The 26406-nt window shown below is 47.5% G+C and overlaps 1 protein-coding gene and 1 long non-coding RNA gene across 2 annotated transcripts; both read right to left on the bottom strand.

Annotated features, from left to right (window-relative positions):
- Window positions 1-20834: 20834 nt before the first annotated feature.
- On the bottom strand, window positions 20835-24542 carry LOC123430960. The gene is made up of 5 exons (XR_006623001.1): window positions 24298-24542; window positions 24065-24143; window positions 21443-22268; window positions 21252-21337; window positions 20835-21047 (listed from the first exon to the last, which is right to left on the bottom strand). It is a non-coding gene; the product is annotated as an uncharacterized LOC123430960 (long non-coding RNA).
- Window positions 21683-24056, bottom strand: LOC123430949. The gene is made up of 2 exons (XM_045114780.1): window positions 22726-24056; window positions 21683-22642 (listed from the first exon to the last, which is right to left on the bottom strand). Exons 1-2 carry the CDS (start codon window positions 23313-23315, stop codon window positions 22300-22302), a joined length of 933 nt encoding a protein of 310 aa, XP_044970715.1. The 5' UTR covers window positions 23316-24056; the 3' UTR covers window positions 21683-22299.
- Window positions 24543-26406: the final 1864 nt, after the last annotated feature.

The raw sequence follows: 26406 nt of genomic DNA, 5'->3' as shown, positions 1-26406 counted from the left end.
CAGAATGCCTGTCGGTGTAGGCTTGATGGCATGGGCACCGCTCAGCCCATACGAGTTTCCACTACTCGATGTATCAGTTTAATTGGCTTTAGGCCTTGCTCTTGAACCCGACCTTCTGGTCGTTCGATGTAATAATTTAGGTACTTGGATGTAAGACTCTATTATTCAGTATCTGTGTTCAGTGAACATTGATCCTTGGGGTCACTGGGCACGGCGAACTCGACTTTCTAGTCGGGGTCCCCACAGAACTGGTATCAGAGCCATCCTGACTATAGGAAGCCGTAGATAGCGTGGACGTTAGCCGAGAACGTTAGAACGCCAGCCTTGCACAAGACTCTTGCACATACAACCTTCTGACTTCTCTCCTATGCCTTGTAGATGGTTGTTTTACCTGAGACGCTTTTGGAGACCGGTTTTCCACTACTCCTGGTGGATTGTCTTGAGAAGTGCCACGTACGACGCACGCCCATCTTCCTCTACCACGAGCACTGGGTCAACGCTGACACCAAGGAATATCACGTGGACGTGATAGTGAAGGCTAATGACTCCCCGTCTAGTTGGTTCTTCGAAGGACCACAGATGGGAGAGCTGATGTTGGCAGTGGAGACGGCTGCACGAGAGGCGCTCGTGCAACTCCGCAGCATCCTCCCTGAGATGGCTAATGAGCCTGTCACTCGTCACCTACCTTTCATTAAGGAAGGAGTGGATGGGAGTTGGACACTCACCCCAGCCACGGAGGATGGAATGCCATTAAGGTTTCAGACCTACTTCAGCCTCTCGTCGGACACCCTGACACACTTCCTGGTTAAGGAATCAGTCAAGCTTCGCCAAGAGCTGCACCTAGTCAAGGGCCTGCTCCACACTGAGAAGATGCAGAACCGCAAAGTAAAGAAGGAAGGCACACCTGAAGGGAGGGCAGCTGTTGCCACTAGGGGTGGTGTGTTACCCATCCAGGCAGTCCCTCTTCGGAGTTGCCGCCTCACAGCGGAAGAGTACACTGAGATCTTTGTCGCCTCGCCCAAGAGACGCCGTGATGTGCGGATTCTTTCTTCCACTCCTATAAAGGAAGAGGATGTTGATGAAGATGAGGATCCTATTGAGTCCGCCTTTGAGACCGTGCAGTCCGCCGCGTAGGTTTTAGCGTAGGCAATTAGGGGTACCCCGAGCATAGGGTATCCATGTATCCATTTTTAAATTGCGTATGTGTGCTTGATGTAAGTCACCTATTGTCGTAGGCAGCCTGTAAGTGACTACGTCACCTAGTTGTTATGAATGCAATTTCCAGTTTGTCAAAAACTTTGGTTTTGAAAACTTGGCACATGCACGTATTGGACCCCCTCTTACTAGGAACGAATCCTTGTATTCCCGAGCAAGGTGGCATTTTGACCTGTCTGTTTCTATGACAGGATGGTGAACGCAACCCGCAACAGCACCTTCGGCAACCCCGGCACCGGTTCCTCACGGACGCCGCAGGGAACCGAAGGAGAAGCTCACGCTGGAGGTCACCACGAGCAGCCTAGAGACCTTCCGCCACCACCTCCTCTTGAGAACTTGACAATGGCTCAGTTCCTTCAAGCTCTTCGGGAAGAGTGTCAAGCCAGCAATGCCCCTATTCAGCAGCTGACTCAAGTCCTGGTGGACAACCCGCCGCGGAATGGGAATGGTGGTGGTCGCTCTACTCTTTCTGAGTTCATGCGGACTACGCCTCCCATATTCACGGAGTCAACTGAACCCCTGGACGTCGATGACTGGATTCACACCATTGAAGACCTCCTTGTGCTGGTCAAGTGCACCGATGAACATGAGAAGGTCCTTTATGCTTCTCACTGCCTCGGAGGCACCGCCAGGGCATGGTGGGATGGATTCCAGATCATGCGGATGGGGCAAGTCATCACTTGGGAGATGTTCAAGGAAGGATTTCGCGCGGCTCACATTCCACCTGGACTGATGACCATTAAGAAGCGGGAAATCCGAGCCTTGAGGCAGGGCAGTGGAACTGTTAAGGAGTACCTGCAGAAGTTTAACCTCTTGTCGAGGTACGCGCCTGAAGATGTTAACATTGAGGCCGCTAAGGTGGAACGCTTCATGGAAGGGTTACAGCAGTCCCTGCAATACCAGCTGGTGGTTTGCGACTGCCAGACTTTCAGCGAGCTGGTTAACAAGGCGCTTATGCTGGAAGACAAGCATCATGCAATGGACGACACCCGCAAGCGTAAACTAATAGGCAATGGTGGACCCGGTAACGCAAGACCAAGACCATGGCAGTCAGCACCTGCAAGACCCAACTTTCAGCAACAACAGTACAAGTACCCGGTGTTCCGCCAGAATTATCAACCTCGGCAGCAAGCCAAGCCAGCAGTCAACCCGCCGAGCAATGGTGGAGTCAATACCAACCCTCCGGGGCAAGTCACCTGCTTTGGCTGTGGTCAGACTGGGCACTATTCCAGGCAGTGCCCCAACAAGAAGCACGACACACCGCGTCCCAATGCACCCAACCCCGGTCAAGGTGCACCAGGAAGGAACCAGGCCCCCCGCAACCAACAGTTCAATGGCAGGGGCCGGATCAATCACATCACTATAGAAGAAGCACACGGAGACCCGGACTGCATTCTGGGTACGTTCCTCGTCAACTCAACTCCAGCAACAGTGTTGTTTGATTGTGGTGCCTCGCATTCTTTTGTTACTCAAGGGTTTGCGGAAAAGTGCGGTTTAAAACCCACTTTACTCCATGGGAAAATGGCAATTCAAACCCCGGGAGCAGTATTGAGGACCAACCTAGGGTGTAGAAGGGTCGAGATAGTTATCAATGGGACGAGTTTCTTGGCAGACCTCATTGTACTTAAATCGCAAGGTGTGGAAGTAATCCTTGGCATGGATTGGTTGGCCAAGCACCGGAGTCTTTTGGACTGTGCCAACAGGGCCATCACCATGATAAGCAACCAAGGGGTCAAGGTCAAGTTTGTCTCCGAGTCAGTATCGGCTCACGCACCTCGAGTCAACAGTCTATCCGAGGTAGAGCTTGATCGAGTGCCCATAGTCTGTGAATACCCGGACGTCTTTCCTGACGAGCTACCCGGAATGCCTCCTGACCGAGACATCGAGTTCATCATTGAGCTCATGCTCAGATCCAGGCCTATATATAAAAAACCTTACAGGATGGGTTCCGAAGAGTTGGCAGAGCTGAAGAAGCAGCTGGATGAGCAACTCAGAAAAGAGTTCATCCGTCCGAGTGCGTCACCTTGGGGATCATCTGTTCTATTTGTTTCAAAGAAGGATGGTACCATTCGACTTTGCGTCGACTACTGTTCTCTTAATGAAGTCACAATTAAGAACAAGTACCCGCTTCCCAAGATCGAAGACCTGTTTCACCAGTTAAACGGGGCCAGGGTATTTTCCAAGATCGATCTTCGATCGGGATACTACCAGTTGAAGATCCGACCCGAAGATATACCCAAGACTGCATTTGTGACCCGGTACGGTCTATATGAATGCACTGTCATGCCTTTCGGTTTGACAAATGCCCCAGCCTACTTCATGTACCTCATGAACAAGGTCTTCATGGAATATTAGGACAAGTTTGTCGTCGTGTTCATCGATGACATATTAATCTTCTCCAAATCTGAAGAGGAGCATGAGCAACACCTGAGGCTAGTTCTGGGAAAGCTTCAAGAGCACCAACTTTATGCCAAATTCAGCAAGTGTCAGTTCTGGCTGAACGAAGTAGGATTTCTGGGTCATACCCTGACGGCACGCGGTTTGGCCGTAGATCAGTCCAAGATTACTACAGTGACCAACTGGGAATCCCCAAAGGACGTGAAGGATGTTAGGAGTTTCCTCGGGCTCGCGGGATATTACCGCAAGTTTGTCGAAGGATTTTCCAGCATCGCCCGACCTATGACTCAGCTCTTGAGGAAAGGACGGAAGTTCGAGTGGACACCGGCGTGTGAAGCAAGCTTCCAGGAGTTGAAGAAGAGGCTAACTACCGCCCCGGTGTTGGCTACCCCAGACATCAGCAAGGAATTCGTGATATATTGTGATGCCTCTGGGACCGGGCTCGGTGGAGTCCTGATGCAAGATGGCAGGGTCGTGGCATACTTGTCACGGCAACTGCGACCGCATGAGGAGAACTACGCCACCCATGATCTCGAGCTAGCAGCTGTAGTGCATGATCTGAAGACGTGGCGACATTACCTTCTGGGAAAGCGATGTGAGTATATACAGACCACAAAAGTCTAAAATATATATTCACTCAAAGGGAGCTGAATATGAGATAGCGGAGATGGCTTGAGTTGATCAAGGATTACGACCTCAGCATTCAGTACCATCCCGGCAAGGCGAACGTGGTAGCCGATGCCTTGAGCCGGAAGGCATGCTCCTTGAACGTCACGCTCAAGGAAAGGTTACCCGTCTTGTGTGAAGAGATGGAGGTCTTCGGACTTGAGATAGTCGAACCAGGGTACCTGGCCAACCTCGAAGTCAAGCCTACTCTGGCAGACGACATCAAGGAAGCCCAGAAGGGGCACAAGAGCATCGAAGGCCTCAAGAGGAAGGTGCGAGAAGGCAAAGCCCCAGGATTCTCGATTGATGAGCAAGGAGTACTGTGGTACGGGAAGCGCTTATGCGTACCTAACAAGGCCGAACTTAAGGACTTGATCCTGCAAGAGGCACATGACACACCGTACTCTATCCATCCAGGTGGTACCAAGATGTACCAAGACATCCGAGAACGATTCTGGTGGCATGGCATGAAGAGGGAAATTGGCTCCTATGTCGCTAAATGCGATGTATGTCAGCGAGTCAAGGCTGAACACCAGCGACCTGCTGGATTACTGCAACCTCTTCAAGTGCCGGAATGGAAGTGGGATAAAGTCGGCATGGACTTCATCACCGGGTTGCCCCGGTCGAATAAGGGTCATAACTCCATTTGGGTCATAGTTGATCATTTGACCAAGGTGGCTCATTTCATCCCCGTCAACACCACCTATGATGGCAGCCAGCTGGCCAGTCTGTACATTCATCGAGTGGTGAGTCTCCATGGAGTTCCCAAAGAGATCGTGTCCGACCGCGGCACGCAATTCACCTCGAGATTCTGGAAGAAGTTTCAAGAAGCTCTCGGAACCAAACTCTCCTTCAGTACGGCTTTCCACCCGCAAACGAGCGGACAAACCGAGAGGGTAAACCAGATACTTGAGGACATGCTCCGCGCTTGTGTTTTGGCCCATGGTGCCAAGTGGGAAGACTGCCTGCCGTTTGCTGAGTTTTCTTACAACAACAGCTACCAGTCTAGTCTTCAGATGGCCCCATTCGAAGCGCTATATGGGCGGAAGTGCCGCACCCCGCTCAATTGGTACGAAACCGGTGAAGGACTAGTTTTCAGACCAGAAGCACTGCAGGAAGCAGGGGACAAGGTTCAGCTTGTCCGAGAGAACTTGGAGGCAGCTAAGTCAAGGCAGAAGAGCTACGCGGACCCTCGCCGCAGAAACATGGAGTTTGTTCCCGGAGACCAGGTGTACTTGCGAGTCACGCCTCTCAAGGGGACCAAGCGTTTCCACGTCAAAGGGAAGCTAGCTCCAAGGTTCATTGGACCCTTCAAGATCACGGCAAGGCGCGGGGAAGTAGCTTATCAGTTGGAGCTACCCCCTGAGCTTTCGGGTGTGCACAACGTGTTCCACGTGTCACAGCTCCAGAAGTGTTTGCAAGTGCCAAACCGTCCCGATCTTTACAAGGATATTGATCATCAAGCTATTAAACATCAACCGGATCTTACCTACCGCGAGAGACCGATCCGCATTTTGGATGAAGCCGAGCGTTGCACCAGAAGCCGCACCATCAACTTTTTCAAGGTTCAGTGGAGCAACCATACCGAAGCAGAAGCCACATGGGAACGTGAAAACTATCTCCGATCATAATTTCCCGAGCTATTTAACGCTTAGCTTAGGAATCTCGGGGACGAGATTCTTGTAAGAGGGATAGGTCTGTCACACCCTGTTTTTCACCCCAAGTATTCTATGTTGCAAAAATAAGAGCTTGTTAAAACTTTTTCAAATAATGTTGTGAATGCAATGTGAACCCTTGTTTGAGTGTGTGCTTGTTTGTTTGATGACTCAAATCTATGAAAACTTATTATTTTGCTCTCTTCAAAAACCCTTTTTTTCTTTATATCAAGCTCACCTTCATCATGATGGAATACACTACTAGCTCATGAAGCCAAGTGGCACTTCCAACCAAAGTTGGTGATCTGATCCAAATATTATTTTCATTCATTAAAAACATTAATTGGTGTTTTAAAATATTATTTTACTATTTTATATCTATGTCTGTTTCTAAGGCCAGTAATGATATTCCCACAAGGAAAATTGCCTTCCCGCCTTAGAAAATTCTGAGTAAATTCATGGAAACTCAGAAGGACATATATTTTCCATATGTGAGATTTAAACCCTATTTTATATTAATATTATTTGAGTAAAACCCTGAAAACCATTTCGGTCTGTTTTAGCTTTTTGAGATGTTTCCAAAGGAAATTATCTCAATAAAATCCCATAAAATTACAGGAGCCCTTCCAAGCCATATTAGGTGCTCACCTAAAATCTCACCTTGATCCAAGGTGGGGAAGTGCACCTAATGAGCCCAAAACCCTCTCTGTCCAGAGTAGAGTTGGAACAACTCTAAATTGCAAAGTTTCTCCAATGGAGCTGAAACTTTGCAGAGGTGTTTAACACCCCAAATGAGGACTCCACACCAAAGATGGGATTTGTGAGACTCTCTTTGGCCACACTGCCTTTGTAAAGGACAGTACTGGTCATTTTGAGACATTTTCAAGTTTACAAAGCCAAACTTGTTCAATGGAGCTCGGATTTGGTGGAACCCCATGTTTTTACCCCAAGACCGAACCTGTTAAGTTTCATTTACAGTGGTGGCGTGGAAGCACCCCAAGTCACTGTCGAACACCTACTGACAGGAAGGTAAAAACCCTCCTAGCCACTGCTTTACCCAATGCAAAGGCCCAAAACTTGGTGGGTTAGAGCACCAGAACACCCTGAACACCCAGTCAATCAGCCCCTCCCCGACTCCAAGCACAAGTGACAAGAACTCCAATTTGAGCTGCAGGGCAGTACTGGCAACACTAGTGTTCCTTGCTCCCTTGACCAACTCGAGCTCCCACTAAACCTCAACGGCTAGGCACACTCCCAGCAACACCCACGACATGGAGGACAAGTCCCAAGTGCCCCAGAGCGAGCCAGCATGCCGTGGCATGCCAAAACTGCGCTCTGGGCGCGCTGCAGAGAGCCACCAGCAAGGGGACGACGCTCCGGCCGGTCCCAACCTCCCCAGTTATGTCCAAACGCTTCCCCGATAACCATTCAGTGCAAAGCTACCCCAGGGACCCTCTCCCTCTCGCGCAAGAGCTCAGGCGACGCGTGCCAGTGCTCGCCCGACACGACCGAGCATGCACGATCGCTGCGGCTCGACCCCACTCGCTTTCCCTCTGCGTCCGTTGCACCGGGAGGTCCTAAACCATGTCCCGAACCCATGGTTTCGCGGCCAGCACCTCACTGTGCTCGCACGCGCGCCACGGTGAGTCACCGGCGCACCCGAGTTGGGTCACCGTCGATGGCCTATAAATAGGTCCCCCCGGCACCCCAGCACCCTTCAAGCAGCTTCAGCACAACTAGTAGACACTCCCTAGCCACCCAATCGAGCTCGTAGAGCCCCGGTGCTCGAGATCGACCGAGGCCCCTCCGCCTCGGAGCTCCGGTCGATCTCCGGCTACACGTCGGCTCCTGCGCTGCCCGACCTCCCATTACACTCCCCTTGACAACACGAACATTTCCCCTAACTTTCCCAAGCGAATGTGTACCCCTAGCCCCTAGTTCAACACCAACCCGAAACCCTTCCACCACAGGCACCTCATCGCCGGTGACCCAGACCACCTCCGATGACGTTCCGACCACGAGCAGGTAGGTGGAGGCACGAGGGACCCGTTCCCGTTCCTAGATTGGCCTGAGGACAACGGCAGCCTCGCCGGCGTCCATCTCCACCGCTCTGGCTGGAGGTAGGAGAAGGACCCGACAGGTGGAGCCCACCTGTCGGTGTCCTGAGGCAGCCAGCGTGCGCAGCCGCTGACGCTGACCCCAGGGGCCCGCGGGTCAGGTTTGAACCTGGGCCGCGCGCGCCTGGAGGCCAGGCCTGCTAGCTCGGCCGGTTGGATCTGTTCCCTGGCCTTTTCCTTTTATTTTAATCCAGTAACCTAAATGATTTTTATAAAAAGATTTAGCCAGTAGAAAAATATAATTCTTCCACCAGTAATTTTCTAAAAATGAGTAGTATTTGATTCTGCAATAGTTGACATTTAACAAAAACAGAAACTATTTTGATATAATAAAATGATATTAAAAAGCACTTGTTTACTTCTGTTTGCTTTTAAATAAATATGCTTAGCTAATAAAACTATAGGAAACATTTTCCAAAATAATAAACTGAATTTATTCAAGCCTTGCAACATTTTTAAAAGCACTTTGTGATCTGTTTTAGTGAGAGCTAGTATTTATTTATTCCTTTCTCGACGGTAGAGTTACCGAGTGACGGAGGATCCGGAGCGGAAGACCTCGAAGACCCCGGATACCTAGCTGACCAAGGCAAGCAGCCCTTTTTCCATGACTTAAGTATATAAAATGATGCATGCTAGTATAGCAAGTATTTTCCCGTCGCATGTGAACACGATGCCGGTTCATCATTGATATGATGGTACCGAAGGCTTCTTCGAAGCACTTGCATTGATAGTAATGATATTCACATGGCTCCTCGGAGCACAAACATGATGAGTTGACCCTACCATCTACGAGGATCATGCTACTGTCATGTTGACTACTAAAGTAAGATCATTGCCTTGAGCCTGACCCTACCCCGTGAGGGTCATGTTATACCATGTTGACAAGTAAGGATAGAGCATATTACCACAAGCATAATGATGAGTTAATCAAAGAGTTTACGAAAACCCCGTCGGGTGCCACTAATGCCCGAGGGTGATGATGAGTTGGTGATCACTTTTGGTGAAGTGATGCACCGGTGATTTTGGTGTGAGTATGGTTTCGGAAGTGTGATTAGATTTATGATGTGTCGACCGTCCCAACCTTACCAGTACGACCACGATACCCCTTTTATGGGACGGGGCTTTGTTGATTACTCTGGTCAGTACTAGCAAAGAGCCACATTACTAGTGGCGGGAGTGATCGGTGTCACTCTTGTGATGGGGTCGTGCCAGGTAGGACGACTATGCCATTATTATGAGTTCCAGGCACACCGTTGGTCCCTGCATGGTTGATACAGTCCAAAGTCGGTGCTTGTAAGACGTACAACATGTGGGCTGGGTACCAATCGAGTGGACCTCTTTGTCTAGTATCGTGAGGGAAAAGATGATGATTGGGTACTTACCTCGGGTATATGTGATATACCGTGAGTCGTGGATGACACGGAAGTTTACCATTTCTCGTGGGTCCAGCGTACTACCTGTGCAGAGTGTAAACTATTCGAATAGCCGTGTCCACGGTCAAGGACAGTTGGGTGGTGCTGCTTAAACTACGTCCAGTGTTTCCGCATAAACCAAGTGTGTGTGTGTGTGTGGTGTTAAAAAGGTGTTGTTATGATAATCACAAGAATATGATCAAGTTCGGTGACTTGACATATAGGGTAAATCCGGATGGTTTAGCCCTCATTATTACCTTGAGGTTATGACAAGTCCGATGACTTGGCATACAGGGTGAACCCGGTGTGTTCAGCCCTTGTCAGATATGTCAATATCTGTAACCTGTTCTTCAAAAGTAATTCTTTAACTTGTTGCATATCCCCGATCATGCCACCATATTGCATTCCACTAAGGATACATGTTACTGTTATTCCTTACCATATATATTCATATCATGGGCTGTTTGCGAGTACATTCAAAGTACTCATTGGCTTGCCACTGGTTATGTTATTCACCAGACATGGAAGGACCGGAGTTTGGCGATGAGTACGCCGTCCGAGACGAACCTGCGATCTAGGACGCTTCCAAGTCAGAATGCCTGTCGGTGTAGGCTTGATGGCATGGGCATCGCTCAGCCCATACGAGTTTCCACTACTCGATGTATCCGTTTAATTGGCTTTAGGCCTTGCTCTTGAACCCGACCTTCTGGTCGTTCGATGTAATAATTTCGGTACTTGGATGTAAGACTCTATTATTCAGTATCTGTGTTCAGTGAACATTGATCCTTGGGGTCACTGGGCACGGCGAACACGACTTGATAGTCGGGGTCCCCACACGTTTGCCTCGACGTAAGTGTTCATCCTCTTTCATTTGATTCGAGTGAAATTTCATGCTTCTTCTGACCGGATGGAATTTGTTTGTCAGAGCTGCTACTTCAATGACGTCGCCGTCGGGAGGGGAAGAAGACCACATGGACGTGGATACTTCAGACGTGGTTACCTCCCAACTGGGTGCGACCAGTTTTTCATTCTGCTCTGTCATTTTGTGTGTGATCCTTCAATTGGAATTTCTGACACTATCGATTGGCAGCTACAAACGTCATCCACTTGGACGACGACGATCAGCAGTGGCCGATTGCTGAGTTGGCCAAGACTGTGTCCGAGACGTCGGTGTTGAATGCTCCTCCACTCAGTTTGGTCGTTGTTACTACAACGTCGACTGAACCTCTGCTGGTAACTCTAGTTGCATCTGTTGTGGCACTGACTCCTATGATGCCTGCATACACTCTGCATCGAGTCCCGGAGGACCAAACTGGTGCCACCAAGGAGGCCATGATCTAGGCGGAACAAATGATGCAGCGGGCTAAAGAGGCGTACGAGGCCAGCAAGTTGGTACAACGCCAGCTCGGCGCTTCGAGCTAACGTCCGAGTAAGTGCGATAGTAAGTTCATTTCCGATTGAATCATGTCCGTCTTGACTTCACACCTAGTGGGTGTTTGGTGTGTCGTGTGATTGCTTGTTTCTAGTACAGTGGGGTCACACTGAGTGAACCCACTCGGTGTAGCCCCCGAGACCGTTCTCGAATGCTTGCATCGATAGGGGTCTAATCGGAAGATACACTCTTCTTTTTTGTATTTGACTCGGCCATGACGGACCTGGTCGAGTGTTTTTGTATCCAGTGGGGGAATGCTGAGTGCACCAACTGGTGTAGTCCCCAAGACCACTGTCGAGTGCTTGCATCGACAGGGGTCTGATCGGAAGGTACACACACTCTCTCTGTCTCTCTCTCTTTTTGACTCGGCCAGAACAGACCTGGTCGAGTGTTTTTGTATCCATTGTGGGCACGCTGAGTGAAACCACTGGGTGTAGTCCCCGAGACCACTGTCGAGTGCTTGCATCGGCAGGGGTCTGATCGGAAGATACACTCTTATTTTTTGTATTTGACTCGGTCAGGACGGACCTGGTCGAGTGTTCTTGTATCTAGTGGGGGCACACTGAGTGCACCCACTGGGTGTAGTCCCCGAGACTATTGTCGATCGTTTATGAAGGGCAATAGTCTTAAGAACTTGGACTCATGGTCCCTTTTTTGACTTGAGTACTTCGAGTGTCGATTGGACTGCATTTCTCCACTCAGAAGTGGAAAAATACCAGCGTCGACTGAACCATTTATTTGATGTTTTCAGAAAACCTGTGAGATTGGAGCTGAGTATGCCAACTTGGAATCAGAGAAGAATCAGCTCCACCTGAATCTGGAGGTTGCAACCAACGATCTGAATGTCTTGAAGAAGGCAGTCACAGATAAGGATAAGGCCATTCCAAAAGCTAAGGAGACGCTCCTGGCAGTCGACAAGATAGAAGAAGATAACTCCAAGCTGAAGAAGGAACGAAAGGAGTGGGCTAAAAAGCTTGAGAAGATGTCCAAAAGGGGAAATGCCATGGAGAAGTATATTGGGGACTTTGTGAACAAGATGCTTGGCACGGTCACTGGTATGTGACTTTCGTCGAGTGAATTCCTTCGAACTTAACCGACTGTATTGTGGTTGACCATGCAATTTTCTTTCACATAGAATTCTGCCAAGACTTAGAGAAGGAGAACGAAGAAGTGGAGCCACACCTGGACCCTATCAAGTTGCCTATTGCGGATGCTCTGTTCCTGAACATGTTTCGCCTCAATTCTCGTCTCTTGAAGGTCCAAGGATACGCCGCCCGACTGTGAACTGCTTTGGGAAAGATTGACAAAGAGCTGTGGCCTGAAGACACTCGCCACACAGATCTGGAGGCGATGATGAGCCGCTTGGATCAAATTCCCAGCAGTGTGCAGACGTGGAAGAAGTCAGCCACTAGTTGTGGAGCCGACGTAGCTCTTTTGCTGGTCAGAGTCCATTGCAAGGAAGCTACATACGATAAGCCAAAGGCAATCTAGGTGGCCAATACAAAGAAGCTCCATTTTGAGGACTTCATGGAGGCCTTCATCGACACGACCACTCGCATCGCTCACGGGATTGACCTTGACACCTTCGTCGAGCCTGGAGTCCTCGTGAGCCTTGAAGAGAAATTTCGATTGCGGTAAAAACTTTTATTCGTCTCGGTATGCCGAGTGTTAATGTATCCGTTTAAACTTTGTTTGGGTGTTAAACTCGAGTACTCTCGCCCGCATAGATAACTTTGATCTGTGTAGAATATCTTTGAGTTTATCTGTATTTGGCTGAGTTTATTTGGTTTTTTAATGCTCTTGACATTTGGGAAGTCCCATACTTAAGCAAAGTCTGATTCACAGTTAAGTATCCGAGTGAAAAGATTACTTTTCACTTGGCTGGGGTATAACTTGGGGGAAGACTGATCCGCCGCTAAGTCCCCGAGTGAATAGGTTACTGTCCACTCGGCGGGGTTTTTTTAACTTAGGCGAAAGCATGTTCGCAACTAAGTCTCCAAGTGATAGATTGCTCGTCACTCGGAGTATATTTTAGACTTAGGCGAAGACTGATTCGCGGCTAAGCGCCTGAGTGAATAAATTACTGTCCGCTCGGAGATGTTTCTAACTTAGGCAAAGACATGTTCGCAGTTAAGTCTCCGAGTGAGAGGATTGCTCGTCACTCGGAGTAGGTTTTATACTCAGGAGAAAACTGGTTCGCGGCTAAGCATCCGAGTGAATAAGTTGCTATCCACTCGGACGGGTTTTGACTTAGGCGAAAAACTGGTTCGCAGCTAAGCCCCCGAGTGAGAGGATCGCTCGTCACTTGGAGCGAGTTTTATACTTAGGTGAAAACTTGTTTGCATCTAAGCCCCCGAGTGAGAGGATCGCTCGTCACTCGGAGTAGGTTTTATACTTAGGTGAAGACTGGTTCGCAGCTAAGTCCCCGAGTGAGAGGATTGCTCATCACTCGGAGTAGGTTTTATACTTAGGCAAAAACTGGTTCGCGACTAAGCATCCGAGTGAATAGGTTGCTATCCACTCGGAGGGTTTTTTAACTTAGGCAAAAAACTGATTCGCAGCTAAGCCCCCGAGGTGAGAGGATTGCTCATCACTTGGAGTAGGTTTTATACTTAGGCAAAGACTAGTTCACAGCTAAGCCCCCGAGTGAGAGGATTGCTCATCACTCGGAGTAGATTTTATACTTAGGCGAAGACTGGATCGCAGCTAAGCCCCCGAGTTAGAGGATCGCTCGTCACTCGGCGTAGGTTGTATACTTAGGCAAAGACTGGTTCGCAGCTAAGCCCCCGAGTGAGAGGATCGCTCGTCACATGGAGTAGGTTGTATACTTAGGCGAAGACTGGCTCGCAACTAATCCCCCGAGTGATTGGATTGCTCGTCACTCAGAGTAGGTTGTACGATCAGAATCGACAAAAATTGTAGGAATCATGACTTCGACAGGCAATATTGTTGAGAAAAAACTCTCTTTATTACATCAACACAATTGATGATCAAGCGTAAAAACGTCGGAGTAGGGCTGCATTCCAAGCGCGTGGTTCGTCGATCCTCTTCTTGAGATTGTAGAGATGGTATGCTCCATTGTTCAGCACTTTGGTGACGACGAAAGGTCCTTCCCACATAGGCGCAAGCTTGTGAGGTTGTTGCTGATCCATTCGGCGCACCAAATCGCCTTCATGGAATGTCCGACTCCTGACATGCCTCGCATGGAAACGACGTAGATCCTGTTGGTATATTGTCGACCAAATCAAGGCCATTTCGCGCTCTTCCTCTAGGAGATCCACTCCATCCTGTCGTGCTTGCTCAACGTCAGCTTCTGAATAAAGATCCACTCGGGGAGAATTGTGAAGCAGATCACTCGGCAAGACAGCTTCAACCCCATACACCAAGAAGAAAGGTGTGAGTCCAGTCGGCCGGTTTGGGGTTGTCCTCAAGCTCCATAGAACGGAAGGTAGTTTGGTTACCCAAGCTCCAGCATCTTGCTCCAAGTCTCGCATGAGTCGAGGCTTAAATCCTTGAAGGATAAAGCCATTAACTCACTCAGCTTGACCATTAGTTTGGGGATGCGCAACAGATGCATAATCCACTCGGGTGCCTTGATCAGAGAAGAAGCGTCTGAACTCTTCCGAGTCAAAGTTAGAACCATTGTCCATGATGATGTTGTGGGGAACTTCGTACCGGAATGCTATTTCTTTCATGAATTTGATGGCGGTGCATGAGTCCAATTCTTTATAGGTTTGGCTTCTATCCATCTAGTGAACTTGTCGACTGCAACAAGAAGATGCGTAAATCTACTCTGGCCTGTTTGGAAAGGATCGACCATATCCAAGCTCCAGAGAACAAACGGCCAGACAAGAGAGATAGTCTTCAAGGTAGACGTAGGCTTGTGAGACAAGTTGGAGTAGAACTGGCAGCCTTCGCAGTGATCAAAAATATCTTTAGCCATCTATTGGCACGCGTCCACAAGAATCCAGCTCGGTATGCTTTGGCAACAATGGTCTGAGAGGACGCATGATGACCACAGATCCCCAAGTGAATTTCCTCCAGAATCAGTTGTCCCTCCTCAGGGGAGATGTATCGTTGAGCTACGCTAGTAACACTTTCTCTGTAAAGTTGATCTCCCATCACACTGAAGGCCTTTGATCTGCAAACAATCTCTCGAGCTTTAGCTTCATCTTCTGGTAATTCTCGCCTCAGAATGTATGCAATGTACGGCACTGTCAAGTCGGGCGTGATCACCAGAATTTCCATGACTAAACCAACGATTGTCGAAACGTCGACCTCAGTCGGATTGGAAGTGCCTATTGGTTGTGGGGCTCTTGAGTGAAAGGATCCTCTTGTACGGAAGGGGTATGTAAGTGTTCTAGGAACACGTTGTTGGGCTCAGGTTTCTGAGTGGACCCAATCTTAGCTAGCTCATCAGCTTCTTGGTTTTTCAATAGGGGAACATGATGGAGTTCCAGACCCTCAAACTTCTTCTCAAGCTTCCTTACCACATGGTAGTATCCAGTCATGGCGGGGGTTTTGACATCCCATTCTTTCATCACTTGATTGACCACCAAATCTGAGTCGTTGTATACCATCAGGCGTCGGACGTCGAGTGAGATGGCCATGCGCAACCTGTAGAGGAGCGCTTCATACTCAGCCTCATTGTTGGAGGAATCGAAGTGAACCTGGAGAACATAGTTGAGCTTGTCGCCTTTTAGGGATAGCAATACCACGCCAGCACCGGAATCGTTCAACATTTTAGAGCCATCAAAGAACATAGTCCAGTGTGCCGAGTGAATCTGAGTTGGCTGTTGTTGTTCCACCCACTCGGCCATGAAATCGGCAAGCGCTTGAGACTTCATAGCTTTGTTTGCTTCGAACTTGATGTCACAATATAATTGCTCCATGGCCCATTTAGCCACTCAACTAGATGCGTCCAGATTGTGAAGGATCTCTGACAAAGGAGCACTACTGACAAGTGATACCGAGTGGTCTTGAAAGTAATGCACTACCTTCTTCGCTGATAAATATATTCCATAGAGGAGCTTCTGGTAATGGGGATACCTTTGCTTTGAAGTGTCAATACTTCATAAATGTAGTAGACTGGGCGTTGAACTTTTTAGGCTTTGCCCTCCTCTTCTCACTCGATAATCAGGACTGTGATGACGACTTGATTTGTAGCTGCAATGTATAAGAGCAGGGGTTATTTGTTGTGCGGAGCAGCAAGCACTGGCTGGGTGGAAAGAAGGGTTTTCAGCTCGACAAACACAGCTTCTGCCTCGGGAGTCCACTCGAATGTATCATACTTCTTCGTGAGTCGGTATGGAGGCAAAGCTTTCTCGCCAACGCGAGATATAAACCTGCTCAGTGCTGCCATGCACCCGGTAAGCTTCTGGACATCGTGCACACGCTCGGGGCTTTTCATTCGGACGATGGCGCCGATCTTCTCGGGGTTGACGTCGATCCCTCGTTCGGAAATGAGGAAACCGAGTAACTTGCCGCTAGGAACGCCAAATGTGCACTCAGCTGGATTCAGTTTGATATCGTATCTTCTCAGGTTGGCAAATGTTCCAGCCAAGTCAGTCAGCAAGTCGGAACCTTTGAGACACTTGACAATGATATCATCCATGTAGGCTTCAACATTCCGGCTGATTTGATCGAGCACACACTTCAAGATCATACGCACGAATGTAGCACCAGCATTCTTCAAACCAAAAGGCATGGTGATGTAGCAGAAACACCCGAAAGGGGTGATGAAGGCTGTTTTTATTTCGTCTGGACCAAACAGACAGATCTGATGGTAGCCAGAGTAAGCATCAAGAAAAGATAAACGCTCACATCCCGCAGTCGAGTCGACGATCTGATTGATGCGGGGGAGCGGAAAATGATCCTTTGGGCAAACCAATTGTGATGTTTAAAATCTATACACATACGGAGAACCGTGTCCTTCTTGGGGACCATGACGACATTCACGAGCCACTCAGAGTGGTAGACCTCGCGTATAAACTTCGCCTTTAAGAGTCGAGCCACCTCCTCCCCGATTGCTTTTTGCTTTTTCATTGCCAAGTGACGCAAATGCTCCTTGACATGTTTAGCCTTCAGATCGACTCTCACTCGATGCTCAGCCAGCTCCCTAGGTACACCAGGCATGTGAGTGGGCTTCCATGCGAAGATGTATCAGTTCTCATGGAGGAACTGGATGAGCTCGGCTTCCTATTTGTTGTCGGTCGTTGTTGAGATATTGGTCGGGGCAGCGTTGGGGTCCGACGGGAGGATGCTCACTTTCTTCACGTCTCCTGCTGAATGAAAAGCAGACTCAGAAGCGAACTTCTTAGAGCGCATCAGGTCGGCAGGGTCGGCGTTCTTTCTGTACTCTTCCAATTCGACCATAGCCATATGTTGATCAGCAATCGTGGAGCCCTGCTGCAGGCACTCCTCTGCTCTTTGCTGATCACCTGTGAGTGTGATAACTTCTTTTGGCCCAGGCATCTTCATCTTGAGGTATACGTAACATGGCCGGGCCATGAAACGGGCATAAGCTGGGGGGCCAAGGATAGCATGGTATGCACTCTGAAAATCCACCACTTCAAATGTGATCTTCTCCTTGCAAAAATTCCTATCGGAGCTGAAGGCGACGTCCAATGCGATCTGGCCAAGTGACTTGACCTTCTTTCCAGGAATGACTCCATGGAACTACATGTTTCTCTCGTTGACTCGGGAAATCGGAATGCCCATTCCCTTGAGAGTATCTGTGTATAGTATGTTTAGTTCACTTCCTCCATCCATCAGCACCTTGCGGACCCGAATGCCCCACACAACCGGATTGACCACCAGGGCTTGCCGACCTAGAGTGGCGACGTGAGCGGGGTGATCTAACTGATCAAACATGATAGCAGTCTGCGACCACTGAGGTATGTGGGGGTGGAGGCTGCAGCCATGTTAACTTCTCTATTGACGACCTTCAGTCAATTTTTGCTCTCTATCAGCAAAAATCATCAGGGTTGCTTGAATCTCTAGGAAACCATCTTTCCCCTCATCATCCTCCTTTTCAGGATCTTTTTCACTCGACTGATCCTCTTTGAATGACTAGATCAGCAATGTGCACTCCCGAGTGGTGTGTTTGGGCAATAGTACATTACCCTCATCATATGTCTTCGTGTGGATTGCACATGGTAAATCTAGGACATCAGGCCGTGACTACTTATTTGATTTTTTGGGGGGAAGCTATCCCTTGGCCTTCCCCTTGAACTTTCCTGCCGCCAGAGCGGTTGCTTCTGCCTAAACAGAACCTTCAACCTTACGCTTCTGCTTCCAATTGGAATTGTTGCCGTCGGCATCGTTGTCGACTGCTTTGCCTTTGCCGCTACGGAGCTGGTATTCTTCACTGTTTGCATAACGAGTTGTTATCTCCATCATCTTACCCAACGACATGTCGCCTGTCCGACCGAATTTCAAATATAACTCCACTAGGCCGTGACTACTTGATGCTCAGATACATTTTCCACCGTGTTGTGGAGGGTGGTCCAACGTTGGATGTAGTCGCGCAGAGTCTCACTCGGCTTCTGCACACAATGTTGCAATTCAGACAGACCAGCAGGGAGCTTGCAGGTGCCCTCAAAGGTTTTGATGAACACTCAGGACAAATCCTCCCATCACTATATGGTAGAAGGAGCCAACTGATTCAGCCATGCACGGGACGAACCGTCCAACATCAAGGGAAAATGCCTCATCGCCACATTTTCATTTCCACCACCAATCTGCATTGCGACTCGGTAATCATCCAACCATTTTTCAGGCTTAGATTCTCCAGTAAACTTACTGATTCCAGCCGCCAACCTGAAGTTGGGGGATGTCAGCGGAGCGAATTGCTCGACTGAAACACCCGGGACCAGAAGTAAGGTGCCACTTCCACTCGAACGATCTCTGTCATAACCATCTCTATGGGCTCGGCCTCTGTCAATCCACTTCTAGGCGAGGTAGTTCCTCGCATCATATCCAGGATCACGCTCATCACTGACCGGGTGCGTCTCGTCGTAGTGCCGGGACACGTATGATCCACTCCACGGAGGAAAGCGTACTCAGTGGCGATCGTCGTGGTGATATCAAGGGGAAGCGGATTCCGCCCCTGATCTGTGTACCGATCCTCATGATAATCGCCACCTCTGCGATGCTGAGGAGACACTGTACTATAAACTGATCGAACTGTACCTTCTCGGGGTGAATTGCTATGCAATCTATTTAACGACTGAGAAACAACCGAATTTTGTTGTTGTCTGCCTGAAGCAAAGCGTGAATCTGCTCCAAGCCTCTACCAGCCTCTGAGTTCGGCGGCTGAATAGAATCTGCTATCGTTGCGGCTGCTGCTACATTCAGAACGGGCGTGCGAAATACCTCAACGTTGTCCTGAGGCCCATTCGGGAAAAGTTGTTGCTTACGTCGACTAGAAGTTGGAGGGCGTTGGCGGACGTGATCACTCGATTGTCCTCCAGCCTTGCGCTCACCACTGCCAAATTCCGGCGGGCTTTCCTATGAGCCCACCATGAAGACCTCCGCCACAGGGTTGCAGCTCTCGCACTCGGAGGAGACATAAGACTGATCTGACGCCGATTCGGAAGTGCCACGAGGAGAAGCGGCGGGATTGATGCGTGGCACACCCAGCGCCGAAGCCGCGAGCGACCGGATCGCTTGTGGCGACGAACAGCAGGGAGTGCGGTCGACAATGGAGTCAACGGCTGACGGAGAAGAACTCCGTAGGAGCTTGCTCGCAAGTGTGTTGCCCCGCGGATCGGGAGCGCCTCAACGTCTAGAGGCGCCTCCTAAAGCCATGCTGAGTCATCGGCGACAAAGATGAGCTCGCCGAAACGGATCTCGTGGCCCAAGAACAAATCGCCGCTGGAAGACATGATGAAGATGAAAATACGCAAACTTGTCGGAAGTCGCTTAGACGCCTGCCCCACGGTGGGCGCCAACTGCCGTGAGAATGAGCCTGACAGTATATGTGTAGGGTATGAAAGGAGAGGGCAGAGCCCTAGCTACAGCAAGCTTGTACACCCGATGTATGTGTTCACGCCCCTCTCGTGGAGGTAACAACCTACGTCTCAGTGCTCTTGGAGCTTTGTGTCGAGTGGAATTTGAGTGTTACAGGGGGTGCGAACCCTTGTGCCAAAGTGTAGGGGTGGCTTATATAAAGTGCACTGCCCCTCATCAATGGCAGGCAACCAAGGGTTCGATCAGTAGAGTTTAAAGGCGTACGTTACTGATAATGTACGTAATCAATGTTATTTATAACAACCAGCCAAACGCTCGCCTGTTGGCCTCCCTGGAGTGGCTTCTGGTCTTTTGTGTCGACTGGATTCACGTTATTCCGACTCGAAGTTAATTGTTGAGTGAAAGGAAAATCCTCCGAGTGATTCTTTATCGAGTGGTTTAGATGTTGTGGTTATCCAATCGGAGTCGTCCTCGTAGTCTTCAAGTCTTTAATGAGGTGTCCTTGGATAGGACGTGTAGGTCAGGTCTATGACCCTACCCTAGGTACATATCCCCATCACTTTCTTAGGAAAATTCTTTGCCAACAATTATCCTAAGCTAGCATTTCGTTGACAAAACACTTCTCAAGGCAGTTTATTTGGCACAATATCTCTACCGGCAGTTTATTTGCCACAATATCTCCACCGACAGTTTCTTTGCCATGATCTATCTACCGGCAGTTAAACTGCCACAATATATCTACCGGCAGTTTCTTTGCCACGATCTATCTACCGGCAGTTAGACTGCCAGAAATATCCTATCGGCAGTTGGCCTGTTAGTATTTGTCTAACGGTACAATTTCTACCAACCAGCCAAAATGTTCCACAAGAATGCATGCCTTTCTAAGCCCATTGCAAAAATCAATTCACAATATAAACCGAAATTACATGTCGTATACATAGATCAATTCAGAAAGAAAACCCAATCATTCATAAATGTCTGATCACATTAATAGATTAATTTTCACGTCGTGATAATCCACTCAACAAAGTTCACAAAGGTGCAACACAGATCGAGCACATACATATGTCTAGCTGATCCAACACTACGTACACTTCAGCTGGAAACCCAAACGACATTCATAAATATTTGAAGACACTTCAGCCTTGCATGGTACGAATAACTCTGCATTCCTGTTGACCTGAAATAAATGAAAAGGTAGAAGATCAATGAAAAGTGACAATTTTAATGTGAAAGCAGGTTTGATGCTAAACAAAGAAACAAACAAGAATATCTCAGTCTTTTCACCAATCAGATAAGCATGGCTACTTAAGCATGTAACATTATGGCTCACCGAGAAATCATGATGGCATATACATGGCAGCAAGCACTAACTTAAGCGTACCTGCTCTCGATGGTTGCCGCGAAGGTGCATCAACTGACATTTGGAGATAAGGTAAGCTTATCCGTGGACTTGTTGTGTTCCTCCATCTGCATATACAAAATCATAAAAAAATACACAAAATTTAACCTCCATATGCACATTTATTACAATAAGATGACAAGATATGGCTTCTTTCAGAAATAGAAACCTACATGTTTGTAGAGCCAGGCAATTGATCGCCCTTGAGCTTGTCCCATGGTAGTGACATTGCCAATAGGACGAGGTAGCAGAGAATCCCTTTTGATTATGTAGTTGATCACAACTTCACAACATTCAACACCCAGTTCTCTGGCCCCTACCATCTTCTTTTGATCAGTTGATAGAATGGTGGCTTTTGCCACAGGGGTAATGTGGTTACGAAAAACATTGTACAATACCACTTCTTTCCGTTGTTGGTCAAAATGATGAAACAACATGAGATTAATATTGCACAATAGTACTTCTCAATAAACAAGCATGAAAGAAGAAAAGCAAGGAACAAATCAAAACAACACTTGATGATTTCTTTGTGTAACTGTTGCTTCCTTCTGCTGCCTTTTGCACATCTCAGCATCCTTCTTCTGCATGGTTTCTTTTTGCTTTTGGTGTCCTTCAGCATCCTTCATTCTCTGAGCAAGCGCATCTTCCTTGTTTTATTTCAAAGTAGCGCCATTCATCTGCAAGACCTCTGCTTCCTTCTTTTTCTGCAGGAGCTCTGCTTCCTTCTTTCTCTGTAAGAGCTCTGCTTCCTTCTTTTCCTGCAAGAGCTCTGCTTCCTTCTTTCTCTGCAAGAGATCTGATTCCTTCTATCTCTGCAAGACCTCTACTTCTTTCTTTCTCTGCAAGAGCTCTGCTTCCTTCTTCTTCTTCTGCAAGAGCTGAACTTCTGCTTGCTTCTTCTCAAAATGCTCCTTCGCTTTCCTCATCTCTTGTTGCACTCTTTTTTTAATCTGATGCCTAGTAATATGACCAGCTGAGGACAAATATTCAACATGCTCACTGCAAGAGTTGGAATGCATTTAGGACGTATCTAAATACCATAATTAAATAGGGCTCTAGTAGTAACATACCTCAAATATGGCTCTATGTTGTCATAATTAAATATGACGTATCTATGTGCCTGAATCAATGCCTTATCATCTAAAGTTATTGTAAGCTTTCCTACCAAATATCGACCGTTGTTGTTAAAGAATGGCATGCTACTAGTCTGGGCTCCATTAACATCAGGTGTGGATGTTCTACTAAATCTGGTTTCACACCCTTCTAAATACTGAGAGCAAAATGTAAGACACTCATAAAAAAGGTACGCCTCAGCAATTGACCCTTTGGGATGACTCCTGGTACAAACATTGCCCTTTAACTTGCCCATGTACCTATACAAGATGGACTAAACATATATCAATTTATTTATTACATGTAAGTTATGTGATGTACATTTTCAGGTTGCGAAAATGACCTTTCTGGTGCATACATGTTGCTGAACTTCATAGGCCCTCCAAGCCTCACTTGGAGTGGAAGATGAACCATCAAGTGAACCATCATATCAAAAAATGATGGTAGAAATATGGTCTCAAGAATGCTCAGCGTCTCAACTATTTCTTTCTCTAGCTCCCCCATATCACTTATGCAAATGATAGGAGAATATTTTTTTTGGAATAACATACTCACACGGATAATTGCAGCACTAACTGCCTGTGGCAACGTTTTTCTCATAGCTAGCGGTAGGAGGTACTGAAGTAGAATGTGATTGTCATGGCTCTTTAGCCCAACAACCTTCCTCTTCTTAACCTGAACATTCTTCCTTATATGAGACGCATAACCAACCGGAAACCTGACTCCTTTCAGAATTAGGCAAAACAACCTCTGCAACCCAGGGCTCAATGTGTATGGGGAAGAAGGCAAATCGAATAAATCATTTCCTATAGGAACAAGATGGAGATCCCCTCTAAGTCCAAGCTTCTTAAGGTCTCGACGAGAGTTAGTTTTTCGTTCAATCCCCAAGAGTGTGTTAACTATGTTGTCACACACATTCTTTTCAATGTGCATGGCGTCAAGGTTGTGAGGTTGTAATAAATCTTTCCAATATCGTAACCTAAACCATATGGATCTCCTTTTATGGATTATTGGAGGATCCCCACGCTACCGTTTCTTTGTTTCTGGTTTCTTAGAAGGGTGCTTACCAAACACTATCTCCATGTTTTGTGTAAGGGCATCCACTTCAGCACCTGTAAGTGCTACAGGGACTGTCCTAGATTCTACCTTGCCATCAAAAAATCCTTTTCAGTTGTTCTAAATGGATGGTTTTCATCTAGGAACCTGCGGTGATCCATGTAGCATGTCTTGTTGCCTTTGCTCATGTCTGGTCATGTCTAAGGCAAAACTATGGAAAAAAGCAGGAGACAAGGTGTGTCTGTGTGTGTAACTGTATATAGCAATGCGACTGTAGGAACTAAGATCACATAATAAGATTTATGGCCATGGTAGGAGGATTTATGGTCAACAACATCAGCAGCACCAGGCTTAATTAATTTGGTAGGTTAGTTGGCAATGGCAAAGGGGTTGGCACCCTTAGAACAGTAGTTACAAAGACAAGGACATTCATGATGGCAAGAACACCTCTGTTTTCTTCTTCCAAGCTCATGAAACTATCATATTTCTCTATTTCAGTTCAAGATTCACTCTGCCTACCTACCTTCCTACCGACCAACCATCGTACTGTCAGTTAGATGGATCTGGATCGAGTTTCTTGTGGGGAAATGCAATGGAAAGGAGGGATGGGGAGCTGGTGAACATACCTTGTCAGTGGACAGCAGCCGCTGGGAGCCCGGTGAGGAGAGCTGCTGCAGGAGCGCTCGACGAGGTTACCTTGATTTCCTAGCACACAAACAATTTCTTAATTTCCTTGCACACAGAAACATAACTCGAGTTACCGGCAGCGACGGACCAGGAGAAGGAGGGGGTGGCCAGGAGAAGGAGGGGGCGGCCAGGAGAAGGAGGGGACGGCCAGGGTGATGGACGAGGTGGTTACCGACAGCGACGAGCGGGGGACCAGGAAGAAGAGGTGGCGGCGGCAATGACGGGTGGGTGCGGCGGCGATGAGCGGGCAACCAGGAAGAATAGGTGGCGGCAGCGATGACGGGTGGGCACGGAGGCGACGGAGGGTGGGCGCAGCGACGTAGGTGGGAGCGCGGCGGCGTAGGCGAGGTTTAGGGATTAGGGGCGGCAGGCTTTCTTACTCGGGCCTCGTTTGGTTTCAGGGAATTGGGCGGAGGTTCTGGGAGGGAGGGAGGGAGGGATTTCAGCCGGATTAGATGAATCCCTTCCTTTCACCCAATCCTCTCAAATTCCCTTAATTCTCTCACACTTTTTCTATTTGGTATACAGGGTTCATATAAAGGAATTCATACACAGGAGTATACTATAATTAAAAATGTAATTCTTAAACTTCAGATCAAAAGAGAACACATCACAGGATAAAATCACCATATAGAAGTGGATTCCAAAACCACGAATGGTCCACGAGAATACATCACAGGATAAAATCTACTGATTTATCATTTCAGACATGCAGTGCAGATATAGAAACTCAAAACACAGATACTGAATACTTAAATAGTTTTCAGGATGACCAAGCAAATGTGCACACCACCCATTTTAACATACGAGTCCCATGATTGGCATCTAGGCCTTGCAGACACCGGACTGTCCGGAGAATGGTCATTCGTTCATTACATGCTTGTTCTCGTTAGCCTTGAACCTCTGGCTTCTACTCTTCCATTTTCCTGCCATCAGGAAAGCAAAGGGAGTTCGTCATTTGAATTCAACATTCATCAAATTTACTGCATTTTGTGTACCTATAAAAGCCACTAGTTCAAGATGCATCTATATATTAATAAAGCGAGGTTTATTTAAAAAAATACCTCCTGTCATGTTGGCTATTTCTAAATTTAAAAACACATAAACCATGTATTCCTTCAAACACAATGTTGCTCATAGAAGAAGAGAACTAACAGCATCAACTTTACGCCATATACTACTAACACAATGGAGTTCCCCGCAAAAATAAATAATACAGTACAATGAAGTTATTTATGTGTGAAAAATGTGTCCCCAAGAAACCTGGTGTGCAAGCCACTTCCAAAACAAAAAGGGAGTATACATAAACCATGTATGCTTCCGAACATAACGTGGCGCTAACCAAATTTTACTGACCACGACAGTGACAAAGAGCACGTCGCCCAAACATAGCCGCGGTAAAAGTCAAATCAAAATCAACCTCGAACAAAAAGTGCCTTTCGTCGTCGCCCCGACCGGCCAGCAGCAGCCGCAACAGCAAACGATGCCTCCCAAAGAAGACAGCAGCGAATGCTCGCGAAAAAACCTAGTAGTGTACCTCCCTGTTATATCACAGCTTTTATATCAAATCTAGTTCATTATATTTTTGAGTCTTATCAAGGTTCTTAGAAGTGTGTACCTCCCTGTTATATGAGGGCTCTCGATGGATAGTTCTTGATAAACGTAAGTAGTGTACAATCTGTCTTTAGTATTATCTTGTAGATTGTTACATGTGGTCTAATAATTTTGAGATCCGATAAATAGTGGCTGATGGCAAGATACATCTATTATTTCACAAAATTTCTAATGTAAATTCAATCTGTATAATGAGAACCAAAAGTGACGAATTCACCCGTGAATAGTAGCTGATGACACAATCATTATTCACACCACCAGCACAACACTATCCACACCAGATTTTATCTTTAGTTTCTTGACATGTAGATGAATTTGAGATATGAAATTTGCATGTAATCGATGGAAGGCCATGTTACACATTAGTGGCCTAGCTACTAATCTGGCTAAGACTAGCAGACATAAAAACAACTGGACCTAATATTGCAGATTAATGACTGAACACATAAAGCAGAAGTGGAGTATTTTTTTTCTTTCGGGACACCTGAGATATCCATAGGTTCACAAGCACCGAAAATAAACTACTATGAAATTAACTGAAAGTAAACACACAAGAGTATGAAGAACATAGTGAAATCTTACCTTAGATACCCCGAGGTAAGTCTGCCATTTCGCTCCGAAGGAACACGGCGGCGCTCACTTCATCTTCGGTGGCGGCATTGAGGAA

The sequence above is a fragment of the Hordeum vulgare genome, chromosome 1H (genome assembly GCF_904849725.1).
Source record: "Hordeum vulgare subsp. vulgare chromosome 1H, MorexV3_pseudomolecules_assembly, whole genome shotgun sequence".
Classification (NCBI taxonomy): domain Eukaryota; kingdom Viridiplantae; phylum Streptophyta; class Magnoliopsida; order Poales; family Poaceae; genus Hordeum; species Hordeum vulgare.
This window is presented reverse-complemented; position numbering and strand designations above follow the sequence as displayed.